The sequence below is a fragment of the Balaenoptera borealis genome (assembly GCF_965194805.1).
Source record: "Balaenoptera borealis genome assembly, chromosome: 18".
Taxonomy (NCBI): Eukaryota; Metazoa; Chordata; class Mammalia; order Artiodactyla; family Balaenopteridae; genus Balaenoptera; species Balaenoptera borealis.
Genome location: NC_138877.1, coordinates 20,209,124 through 20,226,929, shown reverse-complemented (window position 1 = coordinate 20,226,929; position 17,806 = coordinate 20,209,124). Strand labels below are relative to the sequence as shown.

At 34.5% G+C, this 17,806-nt stretch overlaps 1 protein-coding gene across 6 annotated transcripts in view; it reads left to right on the top strand.

Annotated features, from left to right (window-relative positions):
• RB1 (RB transcriptional corepressor 1) overlaps positions 1-17,806 on the top strand; it is a 142,076-nt gene that overhangs the window by 13,125 nt on the left and 111,145 nt on the right. For all 6 annotated transcript variants that reach the window (XM_082365318.1, XM_082365317.1, XM_082365320.1 and 3 more), the window contains exon 3: positions 13,853-13,968. In XM_082365318.1, the coding sequence (XP_082221444.1) occupies positions 13,853-13,968 (116 nt within the window). The remainder of the gene's footprint in view (positions 1-13,852; positions 13,969-17,806) is intronic.

The following is a 17,806-nucleotide window of genomic DNA, read 5'->3' as shown; positions in this document are numbered from 1 at the left end:
CTGGCTCCTGCAGATTCTGTGCAGGCTGTTCCAGGAACATGTGCATAGTTGCCTGCCAGGTGGGTGACAGTTGGCCATGGGTACCTGTTACTGTGTTCAGAGCTGAAATTGACAGAAATTAACTATCATTTACCTTCTTTGCCTTCCCCTGGAAGTTGTAAGCCTTTAATAGACTCCAGAGTTCCAGAGTAGTTACATCAGACAGATTCTGCCAGTGCAACTGTTGTCTAGGTGGGGAGACAGATTTCTAGTGCTTCCTACTCTGCCATCTTCCCAGAATTCTCTCTTCATATGAATTTTAGGATCAATTTGTCAGTTTCTTTTAGAAAGACAGTTGAGATTTCAGTAGGGATTATACTGAATCTCTAGATTAATTTGGGGAGTATTACCATCTTAACAATATTATCTTCAGATGCATGAGCGTGAAATGTCTTTCCATTTATTGAGATATTCTTTAATTTTTCAACAGTATTTTTAGTTTTTAGAGTACAAGTCTTGTGATTAAAATATTATTCCTAAGTATTTTATTCTTACTGATTCTATTATAAATGGAATTCATTTTTGGTTTTTGGTTTATTCATTTCTGGTGTATAGAAATACAGTTGACTTTTGCATGTTGATTTTGTATGCTGCAAACTTGCTGAATTCATATTTTAATTCAAATAGTTTTTTAGTGTATTCCTTAGGATTTTCTGAATACAAGATCATATTGTCTGCAAATAGAGATAGTTTTACTTCTTCCTTTATAATCTGGCTGCCTTTTATTTCTTTTTCTTCCCTAATTGCCCTGGCTAGAAGCTTCAATACATTGTTGTCTTTTTCCTTATCTTAGGAGGAAGAACATTCAGTCTTTTACCATTACTTATGACGTGGGCTTTTTGTGGATGCCTTTGTCAGGTTGAGGATGTTCCCTTTTATTCCTGTTGTGTTGAGTGTTTTGTCAAATGATTTTTCTGCATCTGTTGAGATAATCATATTTTTTTTCTCCTTATTGATATAATGTATTATATTATTTTAAGATTTTAAACCAACATTGCATTTTTAGGATAAAGTGGGACTTATCCTAAAAATCCCACTTGGTCATAGTCTGTAATTCTTTTTATATATTTGTAAATTTGGTTTCCTCATATTTTGTTGAGGTTTTTTTTTTTTTTTTTTTTTTTTTTTTTTGGCTGTGTTGGGTCTTTGTTGCTATATGCGGGCTTTCTCTAGTTGTGGTGAGCGGGGGCTACTCTTCGTTGCAGTACACGGGCTTCTCATTGTTGTGGCTTCTCTTGTTGCGGAGCACAGGCTCTAGGCGCACAGGCTTCGATAGTTGTGGCACGTGGGCTCAGTAGTTGTGGCTTGCGAGTTCTAGAGCTCAGGCTCAGTAGTTGTGGTGCATGGGCTTAGTTGTTCCACGGCATGTGGGATCTTCCCGGGCCAGGGCATGAACCTGTGTCCCTGGCATTGGCAGGCAGATTCTTAATCACTGCACCACCAGGGAAGCCCTTTTTTGAAAATTTTTATGCATATGTTCATAAGAGATTTTGGTCTCTATTTTCTTTCCTTGTAATGTCTTTGTATGATTTTAGTGTCAGGGTAGTACTGACCTCTCACAGAAGGAGTTGGGAAATGTTTCCTCCTCTTCAGTTTTTATGGAGCAATTTGGTGAATTGATATTAATTTTACTTTAAATGTTTGGTAGAATTCACCAGTGAAACCATCTGAGCCTGGACTTTTCTCTGTGTAGAAGTTTTGAAATTACTAATCCAACCTCTTACCTTGTTAGAGGTCTTTTCAGATGTCAATTTCTTTTTGAGTTGGTTTTGGTCCACCTCTTTTGGAGTTGGTTTCTTTTTAGAAATTTGTCCATTTCATCTGTGTTATCTAATTTGTCAGCATGCAGTTGTTCATAGCATTCCTGTTAATTCTTTTTTTATTTCTGTAAGGTTGGTCTTAATGTCCTTATTTCATTCCTAATTTTAGCTAATTTGAGTCTTTCTTTTTTCTTGATCAATCTAACTAAAAGCTTCTCTATTTTGTTGGTTTTTTCAAAAAACCAGTCTTTGGTTTTATTGTTTTTTCTCTTCTATTCTCTAAAAAATTTAATCAAACCATTTCCTTACTATCCGTTTTACCATTTAATGTTTTAAACTTAATATATATGTTGGATAACATTATTAAAGTTCATCATGAACTTTCATCATGAACTACTCAGATATATCTAACATATAATTATATATAATTGTTATTATAATATATAATTTGACTTCCTACTTTTAAAATTGCTTTTCCTTCATGAAAGTTTTTACTGTTGGCCAGTATTGTTTACTGCAGTATATTTTCTTCTTTCTGAGGATCCATGGAAGGAATTTTACTCTCATCTCTGAATGAAGACTAGCTAGGCTTCTTCTGAGAAGCTATTTTATTTTATTTTGTTTTGTGGTCATTATGACTCTTATAACTGATTACTGTTTTGAATTCCACTTTTCAAGGCATAGTATGTAGTTTTTCAGATACTAACATCTTGTCATTTTTTCCCACCATTTCTATATTTCCCTTTCAGCATTTCAAAAATATATATATTCATATATAAACACACCCCCATATATATTCAAAACTCAAATATACTTGTTTTAAAAAATTTTATAGTAATAGAGTGAAAAGTGAATATCCATTGCTCTCTTTGTATTCCCACCTCTGTAGAAATAACCACTGATAAATTTTATGCTCATTCTATCCCTCCAACCCTTCCTCACTTCCCCTTTCACACCCACACACACAAAGGATTTTTATTTTACCTCACTGAGGTCTTATTATTTACTTACACTTTTTAGCCAATTTATTATCAGTGTGTTTGAAATAGGCAGTAGATTTAGATGGTTCAAGATTCAAAAGAAATAAAAATGTAAACACTGAGAAGTCTCTCTCATTCTTTCCCCTAAGCTGCCTGCTTCTCCTCCGTAGGCAGCTAATAAAAGTTTCTAGTTTTTGCATTTTTCTGCACCTTGCTTTTTTTATGTAGTGATGTATCTTGAAGAGCACCTCTCCCTCTATGTTTAGCTTAATCTTTTTAGTGGATGTATTTCCCATTGTATGGATGTGTAGTTTATTTATATATTCCCCTGTTAACAAACATTTAGTTTATTTTTGAACATTTGATACTACAAACTGCTGCAGTGAATAGCTTTTTATATACATTTAATGCACAAATGAGAGTACTGCTGTAGTGTAGATTCCTAGAGGTGAAACCACTGGGTCAGAAGACATTCACATTTTAAAAATTTAATAGATTATGTCTTTGCTCATAGAATAAAATCTTTGCTGATATCTCACTTTTCCGGTGAGGCCTAAGACTGTTTAATACTGTAATCTGCCCCTTCTTCTCCCTCAAATTCTCTATTCACTTTACCCTGCTTTTTTTTAAATTGAAGTATAGTTGTTTACAATGTTGTGTTGGTTTCTAGTGTACAGCAAAGTGATTCAGTTACGCATGTGTGTGTGCGTGTGTGTATTGTTACAAGATACTGAATATAGTTCCCTGTGCTATACAGTAGGACATTGTTGTTTACCTATTTTATAATTTTTTTTTTTTTGGCTTCATTGGGTCTTCGTTGCTGCGTGTGGGCTTTCTCTAGCTGTGGCCAGCAGGGGCTACTCTTCATTGCGGTGCTTCTCATTGAGGTGGCTTCTCTTGTTGCAGAGTTCTAGGTGCGTGGGCTTCAGTAGTTGTGGCACATGGGCTCAGTAATTGTGGCTCGTGGGTTCTAGAGCACAGGCTCAGTAATTGTGGTGTACGGGCTTAGTTGCTCCGCGGCATGTGGGATCTTCCGAGACCAGGGATCGAACCTGTGTCCCCTGCGTTGGCAGGTGGATTCATAACCACTGTGCCGCCAGGGAAGTCTACCTATTTTATAATTTTATATATAGTAGTGTGTATCTGTTAATCCCAAGCTCTTTCCCCTTTGGTAACCATAAGTTTGTTTTCTGTGTCTGTGAGTCTGTTTCTGTTTTGTCCATAAGTTCATTTGTATCATTTTTTAGATTCCACATGTAAGTGATATCATATGATACTTGCCTTTGTCTGTCTGACTTACTTCACTTAGTATGATAGTCTCTGGGTCCATCCATGTTGCTGCAAATGGCATTATTTCATTCTTTTTGATGGCTAAGTAATATTCAGTTGTGTATATGTACCACATCTTCTTTATCCATTCATCTATCGATGGACACTTGGCTGCTTCCATGTGTTGGCTATTGTAAATAGTGCTGCTATGAACATTGGGGTGCATGTATCTTTTCGAATTAGAGTTTTCTCCAGATTTATGCCCAGGAGTGCAATTTCAGGATCATACGGTAGCTCTATTTTTAGTTTTTTAAGGAACCTCCATACTGTTCTCCATAGTGTCTGCACCAATATACATTCCCACCAACAGTGTACGATACCCTGCTCTTTTTTCTCTCTTTCTTTTTTAATTTTATTAATTTTATTTATTTTTGGCTGCATTGGGTCTTTGTTGCTGTGCACGGGCTTTCTCTAGTTGCAGCGAGTGGGGGCTACTCTTCGTTGTGGTGCGCGGGCTTCTCATTGCGGTGGCTTCTCTTGTTGCAGAGCACAGGCTCTAGAGTGCAGGCTCAGTAGTTGTGGCGCATGGGCTTAGTTGCTGCGCGGCATGTGGGATCTTCCTGGACCAGGGCTCGAACCCGTATCTCCTGCATTGGCAAGTGGATTCTTAACCACTGCACCACCAGGGAAGGCTTCTTTTTCAAACATAGTATATAGTTTACTTACAGATACTGATTTTTGTTTATTATTGTTCTCTTCCCCCTAAAATGTCAGCTCCAGGAAACAGGAATGTTTATTTTGTTTACTGATGTATTCCTAGCAGTTATAATAGTGCTCAGTGCTTGGTAGGCATTTAGTAAATATTTGCTGAATAAATTAAATGAATTAGAGAATAAGGTACAAAATTATCCTTCCTAAAATGCCCAGTTTCTTTACCCACATATTTTGGATTTTGGGGTCTTATTTTATATAGTTTTCTAAGATTAAAAAAAATTCTTTCTAGTACATGTTAGGATATAAATGACTGAAAACAGCTATAATGTATTTCTTTTAAAAAACTACCCCCTCATCAATTCCCCGCAAACATAGGGACAAACTCTAAGTTTTATTCTCCATATTAGAAGTAGATACCAGAAGGATACGTCACATACTGTATAGCATCTTCTTTTCCAAAGGATTGGAATGACTGTGGAGATTGTTATAGGCTTCCAGGTTTGCTAGGATATCTTCAATCTCAATTTAATAGGACTATTTGTTTTTCTGTACTTTAAACATCTTTATGCCCTATATAAATATAATTTAGATAAAACAGATGTTTTGAAATAAATGATTGTAAATGATCAATCAGTGAATTAATTAATGTTTTCCTTATTATGTGCATTATAGTTTTAGAGGCCTGATATTCATAATTATTGATGTTCCGATTGGTAGTTATTTCTGTATTTCTGTCTATTACATGTTCAGCTATAAACAGATAGTCAAGTTTATATGAGACCTAGATATTTAGGAGAGCTTTGAAATGAATTATTTTATCAAAATTTCCTATTTCTCTTCCTGTTTTAATTTACCTCTTTTCAATATGTGCTCTGATTTTCTCATTCTACAAACTTTTTTTAAGGTAAGTTGAATCAGAATTATCAATATATTGCAGTCAGAAACCACCAAACTTTCCCCACCTTGGATCTGTTTTAAGAAGTTTACCAAACTTAGATTATTAATTAATAATTTTTCCTAGTTTTCTTCAAGGCATACAAAGCTGCCAGCCAGTGCTTTTTTATCAATGTAAAGGTAAATTGTGTTACCTTGCTGAATTGAATTCTAGCAAAAGTGAAGTATTTGCTACTTTAGTTACTGAGGCATTATTGAAAGTAAACATATGGGTTCTCTTACGTTTTTAAAAATTTCAGCACATTTGCCAAAGATTATCATTTTATGATTTGGAACCCTAGAAACTCCCAGAGCACAGGACTTGATGATCAATGATCCCTTTCATTTCCCTTCCAATTGAGATTCTTTCATTTTAACGCCAACTCATTTATTCATTAGTTATGTTTTTATTTTTTCAAGTATTATATGTGATACTGGTAGAAGGAGTTGACATGCAAACTTTGGAAGATACCTTTTATACATATAATTAAATCTGAGTTGTAGGAGTTGACTTCCTCAGTTTTTTTCATCTTTGTTTCTAAGAGTGGTAGACATCGGTTTCATTGATCTTTTACAGAAAAACCAATTAATTAGTCGTTGTTTTAATATGGCAGCAGTTTTCTCTCCTCTGTGGCTATATCTTCTTGGGTGGATCATCTTTTGGGCCTTCGACTCAATAAAGCAAGCAGAGAGCTTGACTAGAAACTAAATTCCAGGTCAGTTATATATCACATGTTTAGGAAATGAGGTCTGTAATATCATTTGTTTGTGTGAGTTAGTCCTGTTGATACTCACTAGGTTATCAATGTGTGATCAGGAGCTAAAGAAACTAGTAGAACCAATATTCTTACCTTATATTTTTTACTCATGATTCAGTTGCTGCTTGTTTCTCTGAGCATACTAGGAGGAAAAAAAAGTCAAAAAAGTCATTCTATCCTATATGGGGAGATGACTATTGCTACTGCTTTTTAAAAAAATGTGCATTTAACATCAGGTTAGTGCTGGACATTGTACTAGGTTTTTGGGGGTGTAGCGGTGTATTAGATATAATTATGTCTTCAAAATGCTTACAGACTAGTTGAGATACGGACAATTGAGCAAATAAGTAAACTGAACTTAAGTTTTACTTAAGTGCTTAAATAGGCCTATCCATTCAGTTCTGTAGGAGCTCTTAAAGGAGGGAGCCCCCGATACTCAGTTCTTGGGCAGAAGGCTAGATGAATCTCAACTTGCCAGGTACATGTTTTTCTGGGAGTAGAGTCAGCTCTCTCCCCACAAAGGCATTGTGTAACTGGATGGCTAATTCAGTTGGTGTTCACCCTTGAATATGGTATCAAAAATATGATTGAGTACAAGGAAAGTTAGCTTTTGCATTCTTCTTCTTGACAGTGGTACTCTTGCCTTTTGCTTCTTCTGACCACATCAAAGAATTTCCTTAACACTAACTGCTGAGGGCTAATATTATGCAAGTGAGAGGGAGGATTTTCTGGCATATTAGCATATTATCCCTTTTGTTCCTACATATAACCTTGGTAAGGAGGAAATCCAGGAGTGGAAGATAAAGGCAGCTCTTATCCCCTCTACTTCTCTAATACATTTAACTTGTAACTTTATGGCTAATCACGCACTACAGTCTCATGAATCTAGTGTAAGGATGTATCCTTTTTGACCCTGAGATAAAGAGCATATTTCTTATGGCTTATTTCCATCTTGGTCATGGCTGATATTTTTAAAAGGGAAGATAAGAGAGAGTAGTGTTTTTAACTTTTAAAATTTCAGTTTGAATTCATGTTGGTTATGATAGCATGACTAGTAAGATAACCTACTTTTCAGATGTTTCCAAGATGATTTATGTTACCACTTGGTGGAGCTCTTTTATAAGTTAGTGCTTGTGATAAAGCAAGTACAAGTCATCACTAATTTGGGGTTGTCGATTGGGTGCTTCAGGTGAACTAAATTAAATGACAGCTTAAATAGGTAGCCTCTTAAGTGTTGATTGTAGATTTCGATTTAAACTATAGTATATGTAATTACAGTTTTAATATTTTAAAGATTTTTCTCAAGGATATTCCTAATTTTTCTCTCTCCTGCTTTATATAAATTTAATACTTTTAAATTGACTTACTTTCTCGCCATTTTATAGTTGTTAGGTAATTTAGAAAATGTATCTAGTGTTAATGAAGAAAATGAAAATCATTTGTAATCCTACCACCTAGAGATAATAGTTAACATTTTGATATATATTTGCCTTTCCTTCCTTTTAAAATTTTTTCACAAAATTGGAGTCAAAATATACACAGAATTTTGTATTCTGGTGTTTTTTTCTCTTAACATGTCTTTGGTATTTTCCCATGTCCTTATAATCTTTGAAATGTTTTAAGAGTTTTATGTTATTCCATGATATAGCTCTATCATAATTTTTTTAACTGTTTTATTTAAAGATATTTAAGCTTTTCCCACTAGTTTTACTCTTATAAATAATTCTTTCAACATATATTACACTAAATCTTGACTCAACACTCCAATTATTTTCATAGGATAAATTCTTAGAGATAAAACTGAACTCTTAAGGATCTTGATGCATATTTGCAAATTGTCCTTCAATTGACACTATTCTGAGGTTCAGTATTTTCAAAATATGTTTATTGGAAATTACCGTTTTTTCTTTTGCAAAATGCTTTTTCTTACCCTTTCCCCATTTTTTCTTCTTTTATTTATTTATTTATTGGTCATTCTTTTGGCTGAGTAAAAATTACTTTTCCTCTGTTTTAACAATTTTTAAGGTGCTGTTCTGAGCTCATTTTGTAATTCTCAACTAAATTTTCAAGAAAACAAATCAGTTACAGATTTTAGGTTGTAAATTGCCATTGGAAAATAGGGCCTGGATCTTGAGAGAGCAGTGAGGGCTGGAAAGCAGGGTGAGATATGAGAAACATCTGTATGGAGGTGATGAGGGTGCTATAGAAGTGGATGAGATTGTGAAGGAAAAGAGAAGGTTCTGGGAAAAAGTCCTTGGAGTTAGGAAACACTGAAAAAGTTGGGAGAAATAAAGAGAATGAGGATGTTAGAGTGTTTAAAAAGCTAAGGGAAAAAGTTTCATTACAGTGGTGTTAGATGTTGTATAGAGGTTTTGTGGATGAAACCAAAGAAAAAGCCATTCAGTTTAGAAAGAGAGCGGTCTTTGGAGAGTTAGAGACTAGCGTCAGTAGAATAGTGCTTATGTAGTAGATATGTTCAGTGGATGCAGTAGGTGTGACTGTGAGAGTGTACATGATGAGTATGTGTGTGAATAGTGAGAATAGTGAGAGGTTTAGATGTGTGGTTAGGCCAGTACCTTGTTAAAGTCCAGGGATAGGTTTTTTTTTTTTTTTTTAAGGTGGTGCAAGCTTATCTAAAGGGAAATAAGGGTTTAGAAAGAACTGTTAGAGAAATTACAAGACAGAGGGAAGAATTAATAAACTAGGTCTTGAAGGAGATGAGAGGCAGTGTGATCCAAAGTGGGAGGTATGGAGGGATTAGACATATTAATTTGAGAGTGGAGGAGAATGTCCATTTGTCAAAGTCAGAAGAGGAAGTTGAAGATGCAGAGACATTTGGAGGAAGACTGAAATTTATAGTATTTAGAAATTATTGATGTGGAGAAAAATGTTGAGGCTTTTGGTATTGTGATTCTCTACCCTTCTCAGTAAAATAGAAATGAAGAGTACAGAATAGTAAAATAGTTAAGAGTACAGGACTCTTAGTAGGGTGATGAGATTAAGGATTTCAGTAGTGAAAATGTTAGGAACATCGATGTAGAAATGTAATTAAGGAAATATTCTTAAATAAATGGAACAATACTAAATTGAGTGTTAAGAAACTTGGGTTTTAGGTCTGTGGTATCGACTGGCTGTGTTGAGCAAGTCTCAACACTCTAGCCTTTAATTTCTTAATCTGCACAATGAGAAGTAAATCAGATGTCCTTTACGGATTTAAAAATCTTGAATCAAACTGAACTAAAAAAGAATAAAACATAGCTACAGTAATCAAGACATTGTAGTACTAGTAAAAAGAAAGACAAGTAGGTCAGTGGAACAGAACAGAGAATCCAGAAATAGAATTCACACATATATAGTCAGTCTTTGCACACAGAGGTGCTAAGGTAATTCAGTGGAAGAAGGATATTCCTCTCAACAAACGATGCTGGAGCAATTGGACGTCCTTATGCAAAAAATGAACTTTAATCCATATCTTGCACCATTTATAAAAATTAATTCAAATGAATCGTAGATCTAAACTTGTAGAAGATGACATAGGAGAAAATCCTCGTGACCTTGGGTTAAGCAAAGATTTCATAGATAGTACCACCAAAAGCATGGTCTATAAAGCAAAGTAATAAATTGAGCTCCATCAAAATTAAAAACTTATGCTCTTTGACATACACTATTTAAGAAAATGAAAAGCCACAGATTGGGTGAAAATTTTTGCAAAACACATATCTGTTAAGCGATTTGAATCCAGAATGTATAGCTAATTCTTACAACTTAATAAGACAAACAACTGAATAGAAAATTGGCAAAATATTTGAAAAGACCCTTTACCAAAGAAGAGACATGGATGTTAAGTAAGATTTGAAAAAATACTCAGTGTCATTAGTCCTTGGGAAAAGGTACCATTACATCCCTACTAGGATGGCTAAAAAACAGGCAAGAACAGACAAACAAAAACTAAGTGCTAGTAAGGATGCAAAGCAACTGGAACTCTCATTTGTTGCTGGTGGGAATGCAAAATGGTACAGCCACGTTGGAAAACAGTTTATAGTTTCTTATAAACTTAAACTTGTATTTAATATAGAACTTAGCATTCCTCAACTAGATATTCACCCAAGAAAAATGAAAACATACATCCACTTAAAGATCTGTAGTTGGATATTTAAGGCTAGGGTTAGTAGCCTTATTCATAGCAGTGTATTCAGCTGTTGGAATAGATAAATAAATTGTGGCATATTTATACAATGGAGTGCTACTCAGCAATTAAAAGGAATAAATACTAATATTATAGATAACAACAATATGTATGAGTTCTCAGAAGCATTATGCTAAGTGAAAGAAGCCAGACAAAAAAGGCTACAGACTGTATAATTCCATTTGTATGATATTCTGGAAAAGGAATTGAAATCAGGTCAGTGGTTTCCAGGGGCTGGAGGTCAATAAACATGATTTCTTGCACACACACACACACACAGACACACACATACACACACACACAACTCCAGCATTCCTTAGCATTCCCAGGAATGGATGTTTTTGGTGTGGGGAAGGTTGGATTATGGATAGTATTGAGACAGATATGATATAGAGGAATGAGTGCTAGATTCACTGATAATAGTGCTGCTGCTGATAGCTGTGATTCAATGAGTATAATGCCGGGCACCATGCTGATTACTTAAGTGCATTGGTAGCTGTGATTCAATGAGTATAATGCCGGGCACCATGCTGATTACTTAAGTGCATTGGTAGCTGTGATTCAATGAGTATAATGCCGGGCACCATGCTGATTACTTAAGTGCATTGGTAGCTGTGATTCAATGAGTATAATGCCGGGCACCATGCTGATTACTTAAGTGCATCCTCAGAGACTTCCCTGGCATTCCAGTGGTTAAGAATTTGCACTTCCACTGCAGAAGGCACAGTTTTGACCCCTGGTTGGGGAACTAAGATCCTGCATGCCGCCATGTGAGGCCAAAAAAATAAATAAATAAAAATAAAAAGCATCCTCACTGTTAATTTTCATAGTGACTCTGATTAGATATTATTATCATCCCTATTTTAGTAGAAACTGAGATCTAATTGGATTTAAGCAAGTTGCTCACAGTTATACCACTAGAGTATTCAAACTCTTGAATGTTTGACACCAAAATCCATGTTCTTAACATAAATGAAAGTATAAGTCCCAGGGAGACAGGGAATTTTTTTTGTTTGTTTCTGTTTTCATCACTGTATCCCCAAAGTCATAAAACCATGGCAGCTGCATAATGAGTACTTCTTTTTTTTTTCTTTTTTTTTTAATGAGTATTTCTTTAAAAATTATTAGAGATATCAAATTTTGGAAGATACAAAAAAACAAACTGAAAGAGGCAAAGAAAACTATATGAAGATATATGATTTTTAAATGATTGCAAATATGGTGGTTAGACTGATGTTTTCCATTTAGGCATTTATCATATCAGATGACTTTGTGTTAAATTATGTTATTTGTGTTCCAGTATAATCTACTATTTTAAAAAGTGAACAAAATGATGATAAAGTAGGATTTTGTAGTTGATTCTAATCTTCATGGCTTTGTAAATTTTTTCCCTCTGGCAAATTTTGGTGACATCCAGATATAAGATCAGACCAAGTGGATGTTATAGGTTACAACTAAAATGCAAGTCCTTTCCATATCTATCTCTGTCTCTCTCTATAATTCTATATCTAGAATCTTAAATACTTTAATCTAGAAATTCTTCTAGGACTCTCTTAATTGGAAACTGATTATTTTCTTAACATAGATTAACAAAAATATTTGTGCATGAATCATTTGGTTTTATAACATTGATCTCGTCTGTAATATGGTTCCCTCTAAAGAACTAAATCAAATATAGGTGATTAAAATACTTAATATTCTCAAGTTTAGAAGGAACATTTATTTTTCTTCCATAGATAACTGTGTATGAAGAAGAAAGAACACTTTATCTATATATATAGTTAATTGGGATGCAGCTAGAACATCAACAATATCAACAACAAAAACAACAAGATTTATAAATCATCTGAAATAAAGGTCACACATTTTGCTTATAGGAAAGTTCCTCAGGTCCTTAAAAATCAGAACCTATGTATACAACATTTTATTTAGGCATTTTATCATTTCAGATGAGCTTGTGTTGAATCGTGTTTGCTATGTCCTAATAAAATTTGCTATGTAAAAAAAATGAATAAAACACATACTCACTTTTAACAAGCTTAATACTTCATTTCCCAACTTTAAAAGAGTAAAAAAAAAGATTGGAGTTGCTGAAAGAAGACACATTGAGAGAAGTTAGGTTCAACAGATGCCTGAGAGCAAAGAAGCAAACCAAAATCATAAGAATTAAACATAAAAATTAAAAAATCATGGTAGTTTGGAAGTTGTTTATTATAGAGACAAACAACCTTTTACATCTTAGTAGTTCCTGAAAAATTGACCATAGTAATGTAAATACTTATAAGTGTATATACGTATATGAGTTTATGTTCATTCATTTTATTAAAACATACTTAATAGTCATTATAAGAGTCAAGCAACATATACTTTGTTGTTCAGTTTCAGAAATAGTAAGTATGAAGTATAGTTTCAACGTCAGATTTATTGAAGTATAATTTATATACACTAAATCAACCAGTTTTAAGTGAACAGTTCAGTAGGTTTTGACAAATTGTTATTTAACCATTGAGATCTAAAAATTTTTTATTACTCCAGAAAGTTCTCTCATTCTCTTTTGTCATCATTCCCCAACACCTCCACTCCTGTCCCCAGGCAGCCACTGATCTACTTTCTGACATTAAAGATTAGTTTTGCCTTTTCTAGAATTTTGTAGCAATCAAAGGGTACACAGCATGTACCCTTCTGTATTTGGCTTTTTTTCCTCTGCGTAATAACTGAGATTTATCTATGTTGTATGTATTTATACTTTTCCTTTTTATTGTTAAATAACATTCCATTGAATGGATATACCACAGTTTATCTTTTCACCTGTTTTTGGATATTGGAGTCCATTTTATGGAGTCTAAAATCTTTCAACTTGGCTTTGATGATATTGGATTACTGAAAAATGAAAATATTTACTTCAGAGAACTGACTGGCCCCTAGATTTTTTATAGAAAGTTGTAATTTAACTTTTTGACCTTTCTAGTAATTTTTTTGCCTTACAGTATAAAATTTAGTTACTAATTTTGTAACTAATTTGTTTGTTACTAGTGTAGAATTAAATGCTCTCAAGTATATGACCTCATAAAGATTTAGTAACTAATTTTGTTATGCTGAATAAGAAAAAAGTTGCATATAATACAGTTTTAACACAGTATCCAGTGTGTGAATGATTTAATGAAATATTTGAACCTTTTTGTTTTGTTTTGTTTTGTCTTGTTTTGTTTCCAGGAAGGTTATGTTCAAAAGAAAAAGGAACTATGGGGAATCTGTATCTTTATTGCAGCAGTTGACCTAGATGAGATGCCGTTCACTTTCACTGAGCTGCAGAAAAACATTGAAACCAGGTAAAATTTCTTATATTAATATAGGCCTCTGCCATCAAAGAAAACTATTTCTGGACTATCGTTTTAATAGACTTTAGGGAATTAGTGGGAAATGCTAAAATTAAATAAAACGTAGAAAACTTAGGTCAACTAGTGAACTCCTGTTCTCTGTTGGAGCCCTTAATGAAGGTGTATTTATGCCACACTTTCTTAAAAATGTAGCAGTTTGTGTCCTGGGAAAATTTCCATTGTGTCTCTCACTATCTGTAAACGTTCTTAATTATAGCTGTTGATAAAGTGGACAAAAAAAGCAAAGATATATGAAGTAGACTTACTATATATTAAAACCTTTGTGAAAGTAGTGTGAGTCTATCTTAAAGGAATTTAGTTGATTTATTAAAGTTTAAGATTATTTAATATAATAGATATTATAATTATATATGTTTTGAGACTGTATGTTCAGTTGCGTATCTATTATAATACTTGTCCCTGTAATTACTTAATTAACGTCTGTGTTGAGTTTCTAAGCCTAATAAGAGGAGTTTACTGTTTCCAACAAGTCAAGAGAAGCCTGGGAATTCCAGTCATTTCTTTTGCAGTATATTTATGAAATGTAACAGTAAATAATTTTACCAAAAAGATAGTAGTATATGTTTTTTCTTGGATAAAGCCATATAGAGTTAGACATAATTGGTGTTTTGTGTAAATGAGATAAATTAAATTGTTGCATGTTTTAGTAACTTTTTCTTATTACCTCTAAATAAAATGTGGAAACAAAGGCCTTGTATGTTCATATTTAACTTATTGAATTAGAATTGGTTTACCTCTCAGAGATTTCACAGTTTAACTTTATTAACTAAAATTACTAAATCAAAATAGTTTTTATATAGCTGAAAAATAATCTAAATATAGAGATAAAATTTTACGTTGATTTATTCATTTATTCAGCATATGTTTTCGTGACCTCTGAGGATTAGAAAGAGAATGAATGTTTGGGTTAAGATAAACTGGGTTTATTTTACAAGGTATATGACTTGGAGCAGATTGCTTATCCTTATTAAGTCTCGGGTTCCTTTCCTTTCCTGTGAAATAAAAGTTATTAACTACTTGATAGAATTATGAGAATTAAATAACTTATAATGAGCAGAGAAGTAAATAGTTCTTGAGTCAATGCCTGTAACACCATAGGTGCTGATGAGGTCTTGATCTCTTTTTTTCTGTAGATTCCTCCTATTACCTGCCCCCCCCCCCAAACAAAAAGGGGGAAGGAAACAAAACTTATCAACTGCTAGGCACTATGTTACTCTACTAGGTTCTAATGATATAGAGGTGAGATATAGTGTCTGACCTCAAGAAACTCATCCAGTTTAAATTAAACAGATGACTGCAATACAGTGTTATATAGCTATCCATAGACTGCTAAATAAATATGACAGAGAAAGTCTATTACATCCTTTATCTATAAGGTGAAAGAATTTTCCTGGAAAAGATTTTCCTAAACTTTTTCTCTGAGTATTCATAGAGCAACTCTAATTTATAAAATGGGCATATCATAAATAATATCACTACAATAATTATAGTAATGTATTTGGTACAACTTTTTCTTGGGGCATCTCTGAGCATTCTGATAACTATCCAGGAATGTTATCTAAACCACTGCTTCTTAAAAGTACTCTGGTGAAGGGCTAGTTTCTTTTCTTCCCAGTATGTCATAGACTGATGTTTTAAAAATAAGTAATATAAATTAATTACTAGAAAAATGAAACAAAAATCATACTAAACACAGGACTAAATTTTTTATTATTGGATTCAGCAGGCATTAAAATTAGTGTCAAATTGCCATAAAAGTTTTTAAGTGTTTACCCTCAATTTCTGTACTTAATCGTGGACTGGTAAACAGTTTATGGACCATTATCAATCCATGGAGCACTGCTCCTAATATGTAGTTATCGACAGATCTGTGTGTTTTAATTATGGCTTTTTATGCCTGTCTGCCTGCCTTCCTCTCACCTTCCTGCCTTCACTTCTTTCCTTCAGAGGAAGACTACAGAAGGAATAGAGACTCACTTAAGTTACCCCTAGAAAAAGAAGGCTTTTTAGTAACAATTCACAGTTTTCATGGTGCTCCATGGATAGGTATTGCCATATATCTCAAAACTGGAAGTGAGAGTGGTTCCTGAATAAATGCCGTTCTAAGTTTGATTTCTTTTTCTCAGCAGGTTAGCTCCATTCTTTTTCTTTTTTTAAAGGATCGATTTTTATTTATCTATTTATTTTTGGTTGCGTTGTCTTCGTTGCTGCGTGTGGGCTTTCTCTAGTTGCATCGAGCAGGGGCTACTCTTCATTGCAGTGTGCGGGCTTCTCATTGCTGTGGCTTCTCTTGTTGTGGAGCACGGTCTCTAGATGCGCGGGCTTCAGTAATTGTGGCATGTGGGCTTGGTTGCTCCGTGGCGTGTGGGATCTTCCTGGACCGAGGCTTGAACCCATGTCCCCTGTGTTGGCAGGTGGATTCTTAAACCACTGCGCCGCCAGGGAAGTCCCCATTCTTTTTCTTTTCTAAGCAGCATCATGATTATCTACTCTGTATCATTTCTATTCCTCCTTTATTTGCTTTCCCACAAAGCTTGTCATGGCTGCCCCAATCCCTTCTATATCAGTGGAACTTTTCATAACCTTCTTTTGTGTTCTGTGCCCTCTGCTGATTAGCTGAGGCTTTTATTTTTCCAGTTCCCAAGATAAATGTCTGAGTGGTACAGCCCTCTTTTTGGAATGAAACCTGTAACTCACTGGTTGCTAGACAGCCTATGGATGGGTCTAGTGACCACCCTGTAGTTCAGTTAGCTGCTTTGGTATAACTCCTTAGACAAACTTGATTAGAAGTGAGTATGTGAGGTGCAGTTGATGATTGCTATCTGTAGCGCCCTATTTTTCAGAAGTCAAAAATGTATGTATTGATATTTCAAATAGGTTAATTTTTATAGAAAACAATAAACAATGATTTGAAGTTATTATTTAAACAACTTAAAATGTTTAATCAGTTTCCCTTTTCCCTTCCCCAACAATTCAGTCCTAAAACCGCTGGTGGGCTGAAGAAAGTAGGTGTGTGCATCTGTGGTGGGGAGCACTGTGGTGCCCAGAGAAGGATGCCAGAGCCAAAGTGGGATGAGGAGGTCATCCACGAGGGGCCTGGGGCTTCTTGACATGGGCTGCTTGCTGTGCAATGTCAGAGACCAAGCAGGGTGTGCGGGCAGCTGGTATAGGGAGTCATGGCACATGTGAGGTAAGGGCAGTCTGGGGTGAGGAGTCAGAGCCCTACTAGGGTGAGGACGGTATCCATGTGGAGGGGGGAGGGCAGTCTAGGATGGAGGGAGTCAGTCTGAGCAGGAGAGGAGGGTGCCCATGTGGAGGAGTGGGTAGCTTGGTACTTATATAGGGGGATTGATTAAATGAGTAAATTAAAGATAAGTGGGTCCCAGGTTTCTCACTGTCAAAGAAAAGTTATAAATATGGAAAGGGAAACACTGGAAGGAACCCTGTAGTTTTTGTGTTGGAATTGGATAAATGGATGTGAACTTGTGATTTTAAAACATATAGATAGATACAGAAATAAATATATGTATATGTCTGTTATAACCCTTATTTTTTTTCTGTGTTCTTGATGATAAGTAGATGTAGGCATAGGTGTATAGATATAGTGGTATAGGTTGAAGACTAGTTGATTTTTTTCCTCTTTAAATTCTAGTAAAATGCAAAAACTAAGTTCCTTCCAAAGGATATATAATAGTGATTTGGTGTAGAGCTAACAAGTGTTTTGAATTGAAATGTCTATGCTTTGAAAATGAAACAAAATGAATTTTTA